Source organism: Acinonyx jubatus, chromosome B1 (assembly GCF_027475565.1).
Source record: "Acinonyx jubatus isolate Ajub_Pintada_27869175 chromosome B1, VMU_Ajub_asm_v1.0, whole genome shotgun sequence".
Taxonomy (NCBI): Eukaryota; Metazoa; Chordata; class Mammalia; order Carnivora; family Felidae; genus Acinonyx; species Acinonyx jubatus.
In genome coordinates, this window is record NC_069382.1 from 167,629,384 (window position 1) to 167,644,569 (window position 15,186).

Genomic DNA, 15,186 nt, shown 5'->3' on the forward strand with positions numbered 1-15,186 from the left:
TGGAGTTTGGTATTTTAAGTTTCATTCTCTTCTAAATTTTATTTGGTTTCCAAAATCATAGCTGACGTGAGAAAGGGAAAGGTTCCTACTCTGACCGCAATGAGACTTGACTCTTGAGGGTTGGGGCGAGGGCGAGGAGATAATCAAACTGTGAAAGGCAGACAAAGTGTCTCCTGGAGCAGAGCAGTCAGCGGCCTTTGAGTAGAAGAGCAGACAGCCCTCTGTGCCTCCGAAGCTTGTCTCGCCACTGGCCTTCATAGGCAGGTGTGTTCCATTTACCAGCAGTGCGCACAAAACCAGTATCGCACCCTGTCTCTCTATTCCATTGATTGTTTCTTCCTCTAGGATCCTGACTCTGCTTGGTTCTAGACCTGGATCTGTAACTTGGATTTCACCTTTAGCTCTCCAGGGTGTTTTTATACCTGTACTTTCCTTGCTGTTTGAACCTCAGCAATCTTAGTTTTGATTCTCAGAGTGGCCTGTTGGCTTTGGGAGGAACTCCAATCCTGCCAGCTCTGGTCATGGCCGTAGAAACTCAGCCTCTGCCCAGTATCCCCTGAGCCAGCTCCTTTAGTTCAGTGTTTTCATGTTCCAACGGAGCAAGATAATTGGTAGTCATATTGATGATCCCATGTCACCAAAGGTTAATTATATTCTGTATCTTCCAAGAAGGCATTACATTTTAGAAAAAAAAATTTAATCCAGTACGGTTGAAGCTAAACCCATTTTATTACTTAGATGGGTAGTCAGTCTTTCAACTGTTATGAAAACCTTGATCATTCTCAAGATCTTCTTCCTCCTTGTGGTTTCTAAAAAGCAGAAATTATATAGTATTATAACAGCATAGTGAGGCAGAGAATTATAATGAGTTATAGAATATTTTTGAGGAGCATAACCAATTTTTTTTAGTAGCTTGCACCAGCTTTCTTATCAAAAAATGGTTCATTAAACGAAGTCTTTTTTTTTAACATTTTGTTTACAGATTTGTCTTTTAGGTCAATAGCAGCAAATACTTAAGTAGAGATGCTACAATATCATAAAATAGTTAAAAAGGGAGATAGTGGAGCAAGTGGTTGTTGACATGAAATGTTTATTTTGGGGAGAATTCTTGGCATTTTTGCCTCACATCAGCATAATAAGGGTTTGTAGAAGAGGAGGGAAACATTAATGTATTTGTTGAGGATAAATGGCCCTGTAGAGCATTTGTGTTAGTGAATATATTATGGATAGTCCCATAAATATAGTAATTAAAAAGTTGCACACTAAACATTTTGTGGACTGGCATAAATATCCCTTTCCTCCCCTCAATGGCCTGCATTCGAGTGGATAGTGCATTGTTCCTCTTGGTTTCTTAGTATTCTTAAAAATAGGAAAAAGAATGGTAGTCTCAAAGATTTGTTTCCTTCTTGGGGTATTGGCTGATCAGATGGGCAGAAACAGATTTGATGTTTTTAGGACTGAGTTATTTTTTTACAGCCAGAAAAATGTCCCACAATACCTACTAAAAAACAACAACAACAACAAGCAAACAAAACAAAACAAAAAGCAGCAACAACCCACGCTTCCTGGCTTTGGGAAATTTAATCATTAAAGTTATTTCCAGACAGTACCGCAGTGTGCTGGCGTATAATGTGTAAAATGTGTTCAGTAGAATCAGTGATACCACAGAGCTTATGTGTTGTAAAAGATGCGAAATGATGAATAATATAAATATATATTAGGGACAAAAACATAGACCTGTAGTGAGTGAATTTTCTGGATTTTCAAGGAAGCCAGACTTGATTGTCTCATTACTATCTGTTGCCCCAGTGGGTTGAACCTGAGGAGGTTGCTGTGTGAATGAGCATCTGGGAGGAGAGGCACCATGCTGTTAGAGTAATGACGTCCTGTCCTTCACACAGAAGGGTAACAAAGAAGGCAGACAGATGTAAAGTGGGCAATTTCTATTCCTTTGCATGCTCAAAATGTTCGCACCTAGCTATTTTCCCATTTATGAGGCATCCTGTTTTTCATAATTTCATTTTTTCTGAATCCTCTTACTTACCACACTATATGCATTTATGAGTTCATAAAGATTTTTTTTCTGTGAGGAGGAGAGTAAATGCAGTTGAGTCTGATTTGCAGCTTGGCTTTGAGTCAATTAGGTTGAGAAAAGAAGGAATAGACTATTCCTGTTCTCACCATTTAATTAGCCTCTTTACCTCTTAGTTGTGAGAGCTCTTGACTTATGTACTGGCTTGTCGATTTATTCCATACTTGTTGACTGCTTGCTATGAATCCTATGCCCTGGGGATGCAAAGAGGAATGGCCCAGTTAGGTTTCTGATCTCTTTGGAACCATGTCCATCCTGGCTGACTTAATGACAGTGACATGTTTATCTAGAATTCTGAAATTCAGCCATCTTCCAAAGATGGCCTGGAGATGTTCATGGTAACAGAATAGACCAGCTCTGGAAGCCTCGCAGCTTTTGAGATCACAAAATCTGCCTACAAAACATAAAATCTACTTTTTAAGGTGTTTTCCGTTGCATTAGACTTTCTAATGAACCTTGCTGTTGTGTATTTATTGGAGTGCTTTCCAAGAACTAAGTCACTTCCCGCACTTCTGAATTTGCCAGAACCTGAGGTGGAAAGTGGGCAGGAGCCTGAGGGGGATGGCGTTGCTGCTGTCTGAAGAAGCATTACGCTGGGCAGTCTCAGAGGCAGGAGCCATGGCCAACTGTACTCCCTTTCCTTGTCTTTATTTTCAAATGTCTGACTCTTCATTTTTATTCATCTGGTCATGCTTGGAGGGGTCTTTGAATTGAAGCATCTTCTGAAGCCTTGTGAGATGGTGGGTACTGGTTTCACTGAATGAAACTTATGTAAACCTTTGGCAATGTTGGCACCCCAAGCCAAAGGTCATTTTAAGCAGATCGTTCTTCTGGATGTTTTACTCACAAGATGCTTTTTCATACTGCTAAGTTCTATCGATGTGCTCGCCTCACAGATGCCCCTATCCGTCCTGATATGCACTGGTGTATGTGTTTATTTACCTTAAAACAGGGTTGGGCTGTTTCAATTTTGGAGGGTAGCATGAGTAAGAAACCAAGATTTTCAAGATCTAGGTTGTCAAACAATTTACATGTCAACCCATTCTCAGTAAAGAGCCTTCCCAGCTGTTTTATCTACAGCATTATTGTCATTTCATCTATTGCCTCCAACATCCCAATGCTCTTACCTACAACCTTGCTGTAACTGGGTTTGTCTTTATTCCTCTAATTCTAATATTCTTCTAATATCAGAGGATTGTGGATTTCAGTGCCTGGCATATAGGAGTGTTCAGTGTATGTTTTTTAAATGAGAAATTAATAATGACAGCAAATCAATGTGATGTCTACAAAAATGAGCAGAAGTAATCTTTGCATTCAGTTGACTTCAGGAGGGGACATGAAGGGGGCTTCTGGGGTGCCGATAATGTTCTAGGTTTTGATCTGGTGTGTTCAGTTTAGGAAAATTCATTGAGCTGTTTACTTAATGATATGTGTACTCTTTCTATATTTATGTAATACTTCAATGGAAAGTTTTCTTAAAAAATCAGTCTGATGTCTTCTCTACCCAGTACAGCAGATTTCTTTTTTTCTCTCAAGCTTTTAGAGTTTTTACAGGATATTAGTTCAGATGTCACAACAAAGAACCAGTCTAGCGTTGTTCCTTGACTTTAAGGAAGAGTTGAGAGGAACACCAGCAAAATGTGGGTGGGATTGCCTGGTCTTCTGAAGAGGGCCAGGGAGGGCCAGCCCTGATGGATAGACTTGCAGTGACCTGCACTTCTGTCACACTTATTACAGGGGCCACATGCTAACCATCAGTAGGCTCTGTGCGTGCCTGCAGTGACAGGGGGACTTCATCTTGCATGTGACTATGAATAATTCATAAATGTGGTTAGCTGGAAATTTGTGGTCATCATTAGCATTTTAATGAAAAAAAATGCAGTCATTATCCTAAATCTGTTTTGTTTCAACTTTTTTTTTTTTGTCTCACCCCCCTCCCCCCCCCCCCCCCCCACCCCATCCCTCACGACAGCTAACCATCTCAGTCTTTCCTGAGTACTTGGAAACTGCCGAGGCCCCTGCTAATGTGCTGACTGGTCGCTATGGGCAGACGGTACCCGGAGGCTCACTGGCACCCAGGCAGCTCATGTACGTATGGGATTGGTCCCTCTTCTTTTTTCCTTTTAAGTTTCATTGTAGACTATTGCAGTAAAGGTTTGTAACATTTAAATGAGAGTGTTTAGACATGCAGGAGGATGCGTTGCTCTAGGGTACGTTTTTAATATTGAATGATGGGAAATGTTATTTAAATTAGGCTTTTTCTAATCCAGTGGCCACAGAAAGCCAGAAGTATGTATCAGCAGTCTCCCTCTTCTGTTTCAATGCATCCGCTCATAGATAGGGGTTTTTTTTTTTTTTTAAGTTTTCCTTTTCATCACAATGTATAACATTTGAAACAGTAGGAGTGCCATAAATTAAAATCATTTCCCACTGATCTTTACAATTCTTTTAAGTAAAAAAATTCCTGGACCCAGAAGAGAAGTCCTCTGGGCATGGCGTTGTTGAATACGTGTTAAGGAGAGAGCCCCTGACTCTTTATTTGTTAGCATTCTCCGAAGGAGGAAACTCCTGATTCCCTCAGCGATGACTTTCAGTGTCTCACAAAACTTGTTTTTCCAATTATAGTCTTTCAGGAATGGCTGCTGTTGTGGCCTTTTCCTGTTTGTCTCCATCTCAGATTAATTTAGGAGAAAAATTATTATTGCCCCTTTAATAATCTCTCCTATTTCTATAAAGGAGAGTTTGTCTTAAACTTATTTTTTGCCCCATTTAGACTTTTAGTAAAGTTTGGGCCAGCTGTTTACATATTTATTTGCTTTTGTTGCTTCCTTTGGACCTCTGGAATTTTGGCTTCAAATCAGGGGTGTCCTTGGGGTAATTTCCCAGAGTGCCTTTGCTCCCGTATTCTTTTCAATGTTTATTCATATCAAGTCCCATTTCCTTGTACACCTCCATGTTTTTCTTCATAGGAAAGTTAGAACTGCCCTCAAACCCTCCCCCAGACCATTGCTTCTAAAATATAAGCTAGGTTGTTAGAAGCAGTGGAGGAAGGGAGAGCTGACAACAGAGCAGAGATTCAGACCAACCACCAGCGATAACAGCCCACAGCGGGGGGATAAACAGCTTTTACACTTATACTTTAGTATCCTCCAACAGCATTATTATGTTACCCTAAAATTAGCAGTTTTCATAGTGAACATCAGAAAAAATTTACCCTTATACACTGTAAGATAGAGGTCAGGAAACTAGCCCATGGGCCAAATCCAGCCTCCACCTGTTTTTGTAGGACCTGACAATTGTTTTTATATTTTTAAATGGGTATGTAAGCACCTACATAATCTACTTTGCCTCTTGGCCCTCAGAGCCTAAACTATCTGCGATCTGTCCTGTTGAGAAAAAATTTGCCTATTCCTGCTGTGAAAGAAGTTGGAAGCCATGTACTATGATTGAAACATATGAATTTGTTATTTTTTGACCAGTTTTGTCCTACAAAAATGCTAATTTTATGTGGTTCAATCTAATATATTTTGAAGAAATTCATCTTTCAAAATGGTTAAAAGTTTGAACGTTGTCAGGGTTCTCAGGGTGGAAGAAGTAAATTTACTTAGAAAATTATGTATGTGGACCAGCTCATCGTTCACTGTCTTCGTGAGTGATTCACCATACATCTTTGGAGCTTTCCAAGGGGGCTTTGAGCTTCACAGCAGACTGGGCTGTTGAGTAGTTGAAAGGAAGCATTTCTTCTTCACTTGACTTAGGAAGAACTCTCTAGGAGAAAAACGTCCTTGTTTTACCCTTCCTGGGTGCCAGGGATGTGCTAGCCTTTCCCAGAGGCCTCTGCTGTGCATGGTGCTTTTTTCCGGGTGGGAACGAAGATGAGTGGCTGCATTTTGTGGTGGGCACACAGATGATTCCTTGGAACTAGAATGTAGTTCTCACCCTTTCGTGCCTTTCGTCTCCTTCTTAATAGTGTTGTTGCACCCTTAGTTCCATATATTAAAAAACCATCATTTATTTTATGTGGTGTGCTTTCCGTTCTTCCCTTTCTCCCCCCTTGTATCTCCCTTCTCCTGATTATGAAATAAGATTTGCTTGTGGAAACCTCCAGCTGTCGTTCTTTAGTGGCCACTCTCAGTGGTAGGAAACATTACCCTCAGCTGCTCTGTCTCCTGTCACCTGAGGCAAGAAAATTAAGATGACCTGGGGTTTCTGGACCGGTACTAGGTCTGAACAGGGCCACAGTGTTCCCTGGAGGAGAGAAAATATTTCAAGGGAAAAGAAATTCTCTGTAGAGTTTATAATTTTGTCCTTAAGTGTGGTCAGAACCATCAGTCCAGGGTTGATAGTGTACAGTGCTGTGCTCTGAACAATTTTTGAGGCTCATATGGCAAATTGGAGTTTTAGATTTTCAATGTTTCTGTCTTAGGATCATCATTTTCCCTTTCTGCACTGTCTTCTTTCAGGATAGGATGCTGTTCTTTGGTGGAATGGGGCATGGCATCCGTTGAACACCAGAATAAGAAGTCAATAGCTACAGGTGATCTCCCCACTCTTTTCATGCAGATATTAGTGCTTGTGTTGAGACTAGAGTTTGAAAACTATCCTGGGACTGGCTAATAAGATTGCATCCTTGTTTTTTTCTGTGTTCGCACCTAGCCATTCTCCTGCGTGCCTTCAGCTGCGCCAGCTGTAGCTGTCAGGATCTGGACTGTGGCCATAGTCTCCTGACCTCTGGCCTGCAGTCCCTCTCCCTGCAAATTGGACTCATACATTCAGCCAAATTCACCTAATGGCATCCCTGTGGAGAATGTTTCGTGCATCCCCACTCGTCTAGAAGGTCACCCTGACATTTGAGTCCTCCACGTTTTCTTTCACTGCCCCTTATTTTAGTACCCCTGACTCATGGTTAATAATAGTTTTTGTTGGTAGTATTCCTCCTCAGCAGATATCTTACATTAGCCTCAGTGGGCTCCTCCCACCGAGACATACTGGTGCCTTTGGGTCCCTGTGCCGTTCCCTCTCTGGAATTCAGATCCATCTTTTGACCACCTGCTGCAACTCTACTGTGGCTTTAGGGTGTAGCAGAATTGCCCTCATTCCCAGGAAGCTTCCCTGGTTTCCCAGATAGTAGTAGCATGTGCCCAGGTAGCTCTTAAATCTCCCTCCTGAAGCTTATGTCCCAAATGGCTCTTTATATTTTGGAATCTTTATATACTTGGTCTGAACTTTGACACTGAACTCTTTTTTCACTTCCCTTGTCTTCTCTCCCTGTGAGGACAGCGCGTTATCTATGGTAGATCCTTAGATAATTGTAGCATCACTTTGGATTTGGGATGCGATCTGATAATTGTCTGCAGGAAGCCCCCGTAAGCATTTTCCAGAGCTCTGGGCTGAGCTTGCCTCCAGGGCAGTCCGTTCCTTCAGCACGTGCTGCTCACCTACCCCTGGCTCTGCTTCCACCTTCCTTTCCCTCTCAGAGGGTAGCTGTTTCCTCCTTTTCTGCACTTAAGAAATTTCTGTTTGAAACATTTAAACAGTGACAGGCACACACAACTGTTTCTTTTGGCCTTCCCTTCTTGACTTCCTTGGTGTCATTAATGAAAGGCTTTGTTTTGTTTTGTTTTTTAAGTTTATTTATTTTGAGAGAGAGAGAGCAGGGGAGGAGCAGAGAGAGAGAGGGAGAGGGAGAAATCCAAGCAGGCTCCACGCTATCAGCGCAGAGCCTGACATGAGGCTCAATCTCATGAACCCTGAGATCATGACCTCGGCCAAAATCAAGAGTTGGATGCTTAACCGACTGAGCCACCCAGGTGCCATGAAAGGCATTGGTTTGTAAAGATTCATTGTGTTGTCCCCATTTCACAGGTAAGAAAACTGATGCTTGAAACAGAAAAGTAACTTGTCAGAGCAGAGTTGCAGTTTGAGCCTGGGTTTTATCCCCTCCACCCCACCCCGCCTGACCTTGTCCCCATCTGTATTCTCTCCTACGCTGGGGTTGTCTAGTGACCTGGTGATCATTTATTTAGGTGGTATCCACTCACAAGTTCTCCACACCAGGACTTTTGGTAAATACAGGTCTTAAAGACCTACAAGATTCAGCATCAAAGAATGCCGACATCTGTCTCTGTCTCCTCTTTTACCCAATTAAACTCGGGAGCCACAAATGACACAGAGGCCTTAAGAGAGCACTTCGTGTAGAAAGAGTAATAGTAATAAATACCATAATGGTAATAACACTTTTAAATCATACAAGTAATACATGTTTAATATAGAAAAAATTAAAAATGAAGAGAAAATAAGCTCTTACACCTCCACATACCAAGAGATTAACCATTTTATGCCTTTGTTGAATACCCTTCTGTAAGTCAAATATTCTCTCTCGATATATTTATTTTCTGATTATTTACAGAAATGGGATAATGCCGTCCATGGTGTTTACTCAACAAAGTGTCATAAATATCTTTCTAGACTAGTACGTTTACTTTCCTGGCAGCTTAAAACCAGCTGTGGCCAGCGGTAGACTGTCTGTGTGGTATTCCAGAGGGAGGAAGTAAAAACAGTTGAATGCAGGGAGGCTGCTTGATGTTAAAGAACAACTTTTACCATGGTTAAAAAAGGGGATGGTTAGGACCTGTTACATTGATTTTCAATATCCATTAATGGGTCTCAGCTCCCAGTTTGGAAAGCACTGGCCTAAGAGATCACATGCTAGTGGAAAGCGTCCTTGGACAGAATTGGTGGTGGGGGAGTGGGAAGGAGCAGAGTTTCTGAACTCAGCCGGGGTGTGAGGAAACTTTGAGAATTTGCGTTGAGTCCAGAAGTCTGAGAGCAGTGCTCAAGATCATTAATAGTCAAGTGGGTTTCAGTGCCCAGGACAGGCAGGAAATGACGCAGTCACCCGAGAGAGGGGCTTTCTGCTCTGGTTTTAATCGGTTTTCCTGGTGTGGGAGGAAGTCCTGCAGGATTGTCCAGATGCTGGTGATCACAGCTGAGGAGTCCTTGGGGAGTCTCATAGTTTTAGTAATAAGATTCCCTGAACAGTGAGGGGATATTGGAATTGGGGAATGTTAAAGGAACAAGATTTTATTTTTTTTATTATTATTTTTTTATTTTTGTAATGTTTATTTCTGAGACAGCGAGAGACAGAACATGAGTGGGGGAGGGACAGAAAGGGAGGGAGACACAGAATCCAAAGCAGGCTCCAGGCTCTGAGCTGTCAGTACAGAGCCCAACACAGGGCTCGAACTCACAAACAGATCATGACCTGAGCCAAAGTCGGTCGCTCAGGTGCCCCTTAAAGGAACAAGATTTTAAAAATAACGCTGATTAAATTCTTCCTCTCTCCGATGGGAGGAAAAAAGATCCATTTATCTTAGAAAATGTATAAATACCGAAAAGCACAAAGAAAAAAACCCATCCTTAACATTTTGGATGTGTTTTTATGGTCTTGGTGCATTGGTACCTTTAGATTAAACATTATTGTGATCATACAGCATGTCTTATGTTACGATGTGCTTTTTGTCACTAATTCATCATGCAAATTTCTGACATTAAATCTTCTTTTAGTATGTGATTTTTAACAATCTAACACATTATTACATTGCACGGGTATATCGTGATTACCAATCACCCACTGTTGAGCGTTTAGGGTATTTCTAATCTCTTGATGTCCTTCTGGATTAATCATCACTCATAACTCTATTTTTCTCCTTAAGAAATGGCCATAGGTGAAACTGCTGAGTTAAAAGGTTGTTTGCACATTATGAAGACATTGCTATCCACACCCGAACTGCCCTCTGGAGAAGTTGTATCTATTTCCATTCCATTGCCCTTGTGTGAAGACTGAACATTTCCTCCTATTCTGGAAACGCAAGGATAAAAAACACTTTCTGATATGATAGGTTAAAAATGCTATCCTTATTGTTATAGTTTGCATTTTCTTTTTTTTCCCCTCATATTGAGGCTTAACTTTTTTTTATCTGTTCAGTAGCCGAAAATCAGCTGCATGAAATATGTGTGATGCAAATGTAAAAAAACTCAACTTCTTTTTGTGCAGATAATGTAACTTGTTTTCATTGTGTGTGGTTTGTATTGTGTTATTTTTTTTTTTTTAATTTTTTAATGTTTATTTTTGAGAGAGAGAGAGAGAGAGACAGAGCATAAGCAGGAGAGGGGCAGAGACAGAGAGGGAGACACAGAATCTGAAACAGGCTCCAGGGTCTGAGCTGTCAGCACAGAGCCCGATGTTGGGGCTCAAACTTGGGAACAGTGAGATCATGACCTCAGCCGAAGTCGGATGCTTAACCGACTGAGCCACCCAGGCGCCCCTCTATTGGTTTTAAGTTAAATGTCTAGTTCTTTAAAAAGACAAGTTGCCAGTGTTTTCATATGGCATTAGCCTGAGGAGTTTAATTAAAATAGGAGAGTCCCTGCACTTAGAACTCTGTGTTGGAGAGCAAACAGCCTGTGATTGCTGCGGAGCCCTGGATAGGGAGACAGGAGGCCTGAGTCCAGACCTGGGCCTGCCAAGTAGAGCTAAAGGCATGGACAAGTTATTAGAACCAACTGAGTCTTGGAGCATCTGGGTGGCTCAGTGCAGTGCATTGAGCATCAGACTCTTGATTTCAGCTCAGATCATGTTCTCATGGTACATGGATTCAAGCCCCACATTGGGCTCTGTGCTGACAGTGTGCATCTGCTTGGGATTCTCTCTCTCTCTCTCTCTCTCTCTCTCTCTCTCTCTCTCTCTGCCCCTCCCCTGCTCATGCTGTCTCTCTCTGAAAATAAATAATTTTTTAAAAAATTTAAAAAATAACCAACTGAGTCTTATTTATGACATCTGTAAATTGAGGAGTTGGACTGGATGATATTTAGGCAATCTCTAGTTGAAAAATTCAATTATATTTATTTTCGAGAAAGAACAGTGAGTGACGTTTGGCCGTAGGGAGAACCAAGTCAAAATCAGAGCAAATGAATTCCAAACGTAGAACTCAGAAAATGAATGGGTAGTGAAGTATTATTTAAACTTGGATTTTAACTGCTTAAAATGTCTGCAAATAGGCCAAGACAAAGAGCTTTTAAAGGGGAGTGATCACATTCAAATAAGTAAAGGTAATCCACTTTACTACATAATAGCAGTGATAAACATAAAAATGCTTTTACAAGATAATGTTTTGGTTTATCTAGTTAGCTGAGACAGTGTGGTAACATCCACTTCCTAGTGTGCTTCTGATAGGAAAAGTTTTGAGTAACCATTATGAATGTGATTAAGTACAGGGCCTGACATATAGTAAGTGCTCAATAAATATACATTGAATGAATGAACAAATAAGTACTATCTTGAAAACTTACTTAGCATTGATGGAGGGTGGAAATTCCTTGCACATTACAAATTTTTCCGAATCCTGTTTTGTAACACACTCGGTTCTCTAGCTTTGGTTGTATTTGGGCAGCTTCTTTCTATACGTGACAGCCCACACTGTTTTGCACCCGCCTGACTCATTATCCTTCTCACCCATATCTCCTTAGTTTCCTCCTTTGCAAGATGGGAAACAGCTCTAAATGCCCTTGTATGTTTTTAAGGTCAGTTTCTTTTATCTCTGTCAAGGCTGAATTACCAAATCTTCCTGTTCTCCCTCCTACCTCCTGTATGTTTTCTGTTGCTGCTGTAATAAAGTACTGCGTAGTGGCTTAAAACAACAGTTTTTTTCTCTTACCATTTTGGAGACCTGACGTCTGAAAGGGGTCTTACTGGGCTGCCCAGGTGTCAGCCGGGCTGATTCCACTTGGAGCCTCTCTCTCGGGGAGAATCTGTAGCTTTGACTTTTTCAGCTTCTGGGAGTTCCTGTGTTCTTGTCTTGGGGCCCCTGCCTCCATCTTCAAAGTGGATCGCTCTAGTCTCGGCTTGCATCACCTTCTCCCCTTCTGTAGTTAAATCTGACTCTGCTTCCTCCTATAAAGACAATTATAATTACATTTAGTGCCCCCCAAAATATCCAGAATCTCTCCTCCTTTGGAGACTTAGTCCCGTCACATCTGCAGAATCCATTTTGCCCACATCAGGTCACTTCACAGCCTCTGGGGATCAGGATGTAAGTATCTTTGAAGGGGAGGGGACAACATTATTCAGGTTGCTACACCTTCCTTCTCTCTTGCCATGTTGTGCTTTTCCCTTTTCTATTTACTACCAACTATTTGCTCTTGTATGAACTTAACACACACACGTGTTTGTGTGGGAAGCTACTGCATCCACTTAGAGAATTCTTAGTTTCCTCTCAAGCAACTCATCTCTGAATTGCTGTGCCAGGTAGTCTTGTCAAAGTCGGACTGCTGTCACCTGACAGGAGTAAGAGGCAAGGTTTAGTACAAGGAAGGATATAGAGAGATGCCAAACCCAAGACACTGTTCTGCTGGCAAATCTCCAAATCCTGTAATCCCTGCTTGTTAGCTGACTCTCTACAGCTTCCACCCAAACTACCTTCCAGTTCACGAATTCGTTCTTTGGCTGTGTCTGATCTTATTGAATTGGCCCGTTGAGTTTTTCCCCTTAACCGAGATATAATTCACACTCTACAAAACTCACCCCTTTAAATTATAAAATTCAGTAGCATTTAGTATATTCACAAAGACGCGTGACCATCACCACTGTCTAATTCCAGGACATTTTCACCACTCTGAAAGGAAATCCTGAGCCTATCAGGAGTTACCACCACAATTGCCCACCCTTCCTCCTCAGAAACCACGGAGCTACTGTGTCTCCAGCATGTTTTCAAGTTTCATCCATGTTGTAGTACTTCCCAGCACTTCATTCTTTTTTGTTGTCGAATAATATTCCATTGTACAGATATACCACACTGGTTTTTCTTTGTTTTCTAAAAAAGAGAGAGCACAGGCAGGGGAGGAGAGCGGGGGACCGAGGATCTGAAGCAGGCTCTATGCTGACAGGCTGAGCACAGCTGGGGCTTGAGCTCATGAACCACGAGATCATGACCTGAGCCAAAGTCAGATGATGCTCAACTGACTGAGCCACCCAGGTGCCCCGTATTTGGTTTTTCTATTCATCCCTTTATGGACATTTGGGTTGTTCCAACTTTTTGGTATTCTAAATAATGTTGCCATGAACATTCACGTACAAGTTTTTGAGTGGACAAATGTTTCCGTTTCCCTTGGGTATATACATGAGAGCAGAATTGCTGGGTCATATGGTAACTCTATTTTAACCTTTTGAGAAATTTTTAGTTTCATAAGGTAGGTGGGCCCTTTTACAATCTCACCAGTAATGTGAGAGGGTTCCCTTTTTTTGGCATCCTTACATTACTTTTTATTGTCTTTTTGATTATAGCTGTCCTAGTGGTTGTGAAGTAGTATGTTATTCTGGGTTTGATTTGCATTTTCCTAATGATTTGATGATGTTGAACATCTTTTCAAATCCTTTGTTCATTTAAAAACACTTTTTTTAAGTTTACGTGTTTTGAGAGAGAGAGAGAGAGAGAGTGAGCAAGCGAGCGGGGGAGAGGCAGAGAAAGAAGGAAAGAGAGAGAATCCCAATCAGGCTCCACACTGTCAGCATGCAGAGCCCGACACAGGGCTCAAACTCATAATAAAGTGCGAGATTGTGACCTGAGCCCAAATCAAGAGTTGGTCGCTTAACTGACTGAGTGACCCAGGTGCCCCTCCTTTGTTCATTTTTAAATTGGGTTATTTATCCTTTTCTTCTTTATGTATTCTGGTTACGATACCCTTTATATATTCTAGTTACTATAAAAATTTTCTCCTATTCAGAAATAGGAGAAAAATACTTGTATTTTTACTTGCTTGATATTGTCCTTCAAAGCAAAAAGTTTTAAATTTTGATGCAGTTAAGTTTATGTTTTTTGTTGTTTATATTTTTGATGTCCTATCTGATAAATATTGCCTAATCCAAGGTATTGAAGATTTGGTCCTATTTTTTTCCTAATAACTTATAATTTTAGTGCTTACATTTGGGTGTTTGATTCATCTGAGTTAATGTGTTCTCAAGCAGTGGTTCAGTTCATTCTGCTGTATGTGCATATCTAGTTGTCCCAGGACTGTTTATCAAAAGACTGTTCTTTCCCTTATTGAGATAAGTTTTATAATTTCTGCAAAGAAGCCAGATGACTTCTTTAATAGGGACTGCGTTTAATTTTTAGATCATTTCGAGATATATTGCTGTCTTCATAGTATTGCCTTCCAAATACATGTACGTGGATAGCTTTCATTTATTTAGGCCTCCCTTAATTTCTTTCTGTGATGTTTTATAGTTTTCAGTGTACAAGATTTCTACTTTAGTAAATGTATTTTTAAGTATTTTATTCTTGTTTGATGTTGTTATAAACAGAATTGTTCTCTTTTTTTAAGTTTATTTATTTTGAGAGACAGAGCATGATTGTGGGAGGGGCAGAGAGGGACGGAGACAGAATCTCAAGCAGGCTGTCCACACTGTCAGCACACAGCCCGCTATGGGGCTCAATCTCATGAACTGTGGGGTCATGACCTGAGCTGAAACCAAGAGTCGGAAGCTTAACCTGCTGAGCCACCCAGATGCCCCTAACAGAATTGTTTTCAGCGTATGGAACTTGAACTTGTTTGTATGCATGTGTGTTTTTGTGCGTGTACACTATATACATAATACGTAGTGTGTGTGTCTGTGTGTGCGTGTGTGTGTGTATATCTCGTTTCCTTCCTTCCTTCAGTCTTGCAATTTCATGTAGATTTTTTCAAATTCACCTGCTGTCCTTTCATGCTATCCTGTTTTTGTATTCTGCAGTTGTTTCAATACAAAGCCTCTTTCAGACTTTCTACTATTTTTAGCTCTTGGACGCAGATTTTGCCATTTGTGTTGGCCATCTCTCTTTTTCTTGTTTAGTCTTAAACTTTGACTGTGAGGGCCAGTCAGATGGGGGGTCATTTGCCATGGGAGTCCAATGTGAATAGGAACGTGGAGACCCAGGGCATTTTTTTCATTTGCTTCAGTTTGTGCTTCATGGGTATCATTGCTTCTGGGCCAGTCTTTGTATTATTTTTTGGGACAGGGAACCTGAGGCTACGTGAATGTTATGTGTTTGGATACCATA

The 15,186-nt window shown here is 41.0% G+C and overlaps 1 protein-coding gene across 13 annotated transcripts in view; it reads left to right on the forward strand.

Moving 5' to 3' along the window:
• The window catches only part of APBB2 (amyloid beta precursor protein binding family B member 2), a 377,264-nt gene that overhangs the window by 138,053 nt on the left and 224,025 nt on the right, over nucleotides 1–15,186 (forward strand). For 11 of the 13 annotated variants that reach the window (XM_053217427.1, XM_053217425.1, XM_053217423.1 and 8 more), the window contains one exon: nucleotides 4,065–4,180. The exons of the other annotated variants lie outside the window; for them this stretch is intronic. In XM_053217427.1, coding sequence (XP_053073402.1) covers nucleotides 4,135–4,180 — 46 coding nt within the window. In that variant the 5' untranslated portion in view covers nucleotides 4,065–4,134. The remainder of the gene's footprint in view (nucleotides 1–4,064; nucleotides 4,181–15,186) is intronic. 13 annotated transcript variants of the gene reach the window in all.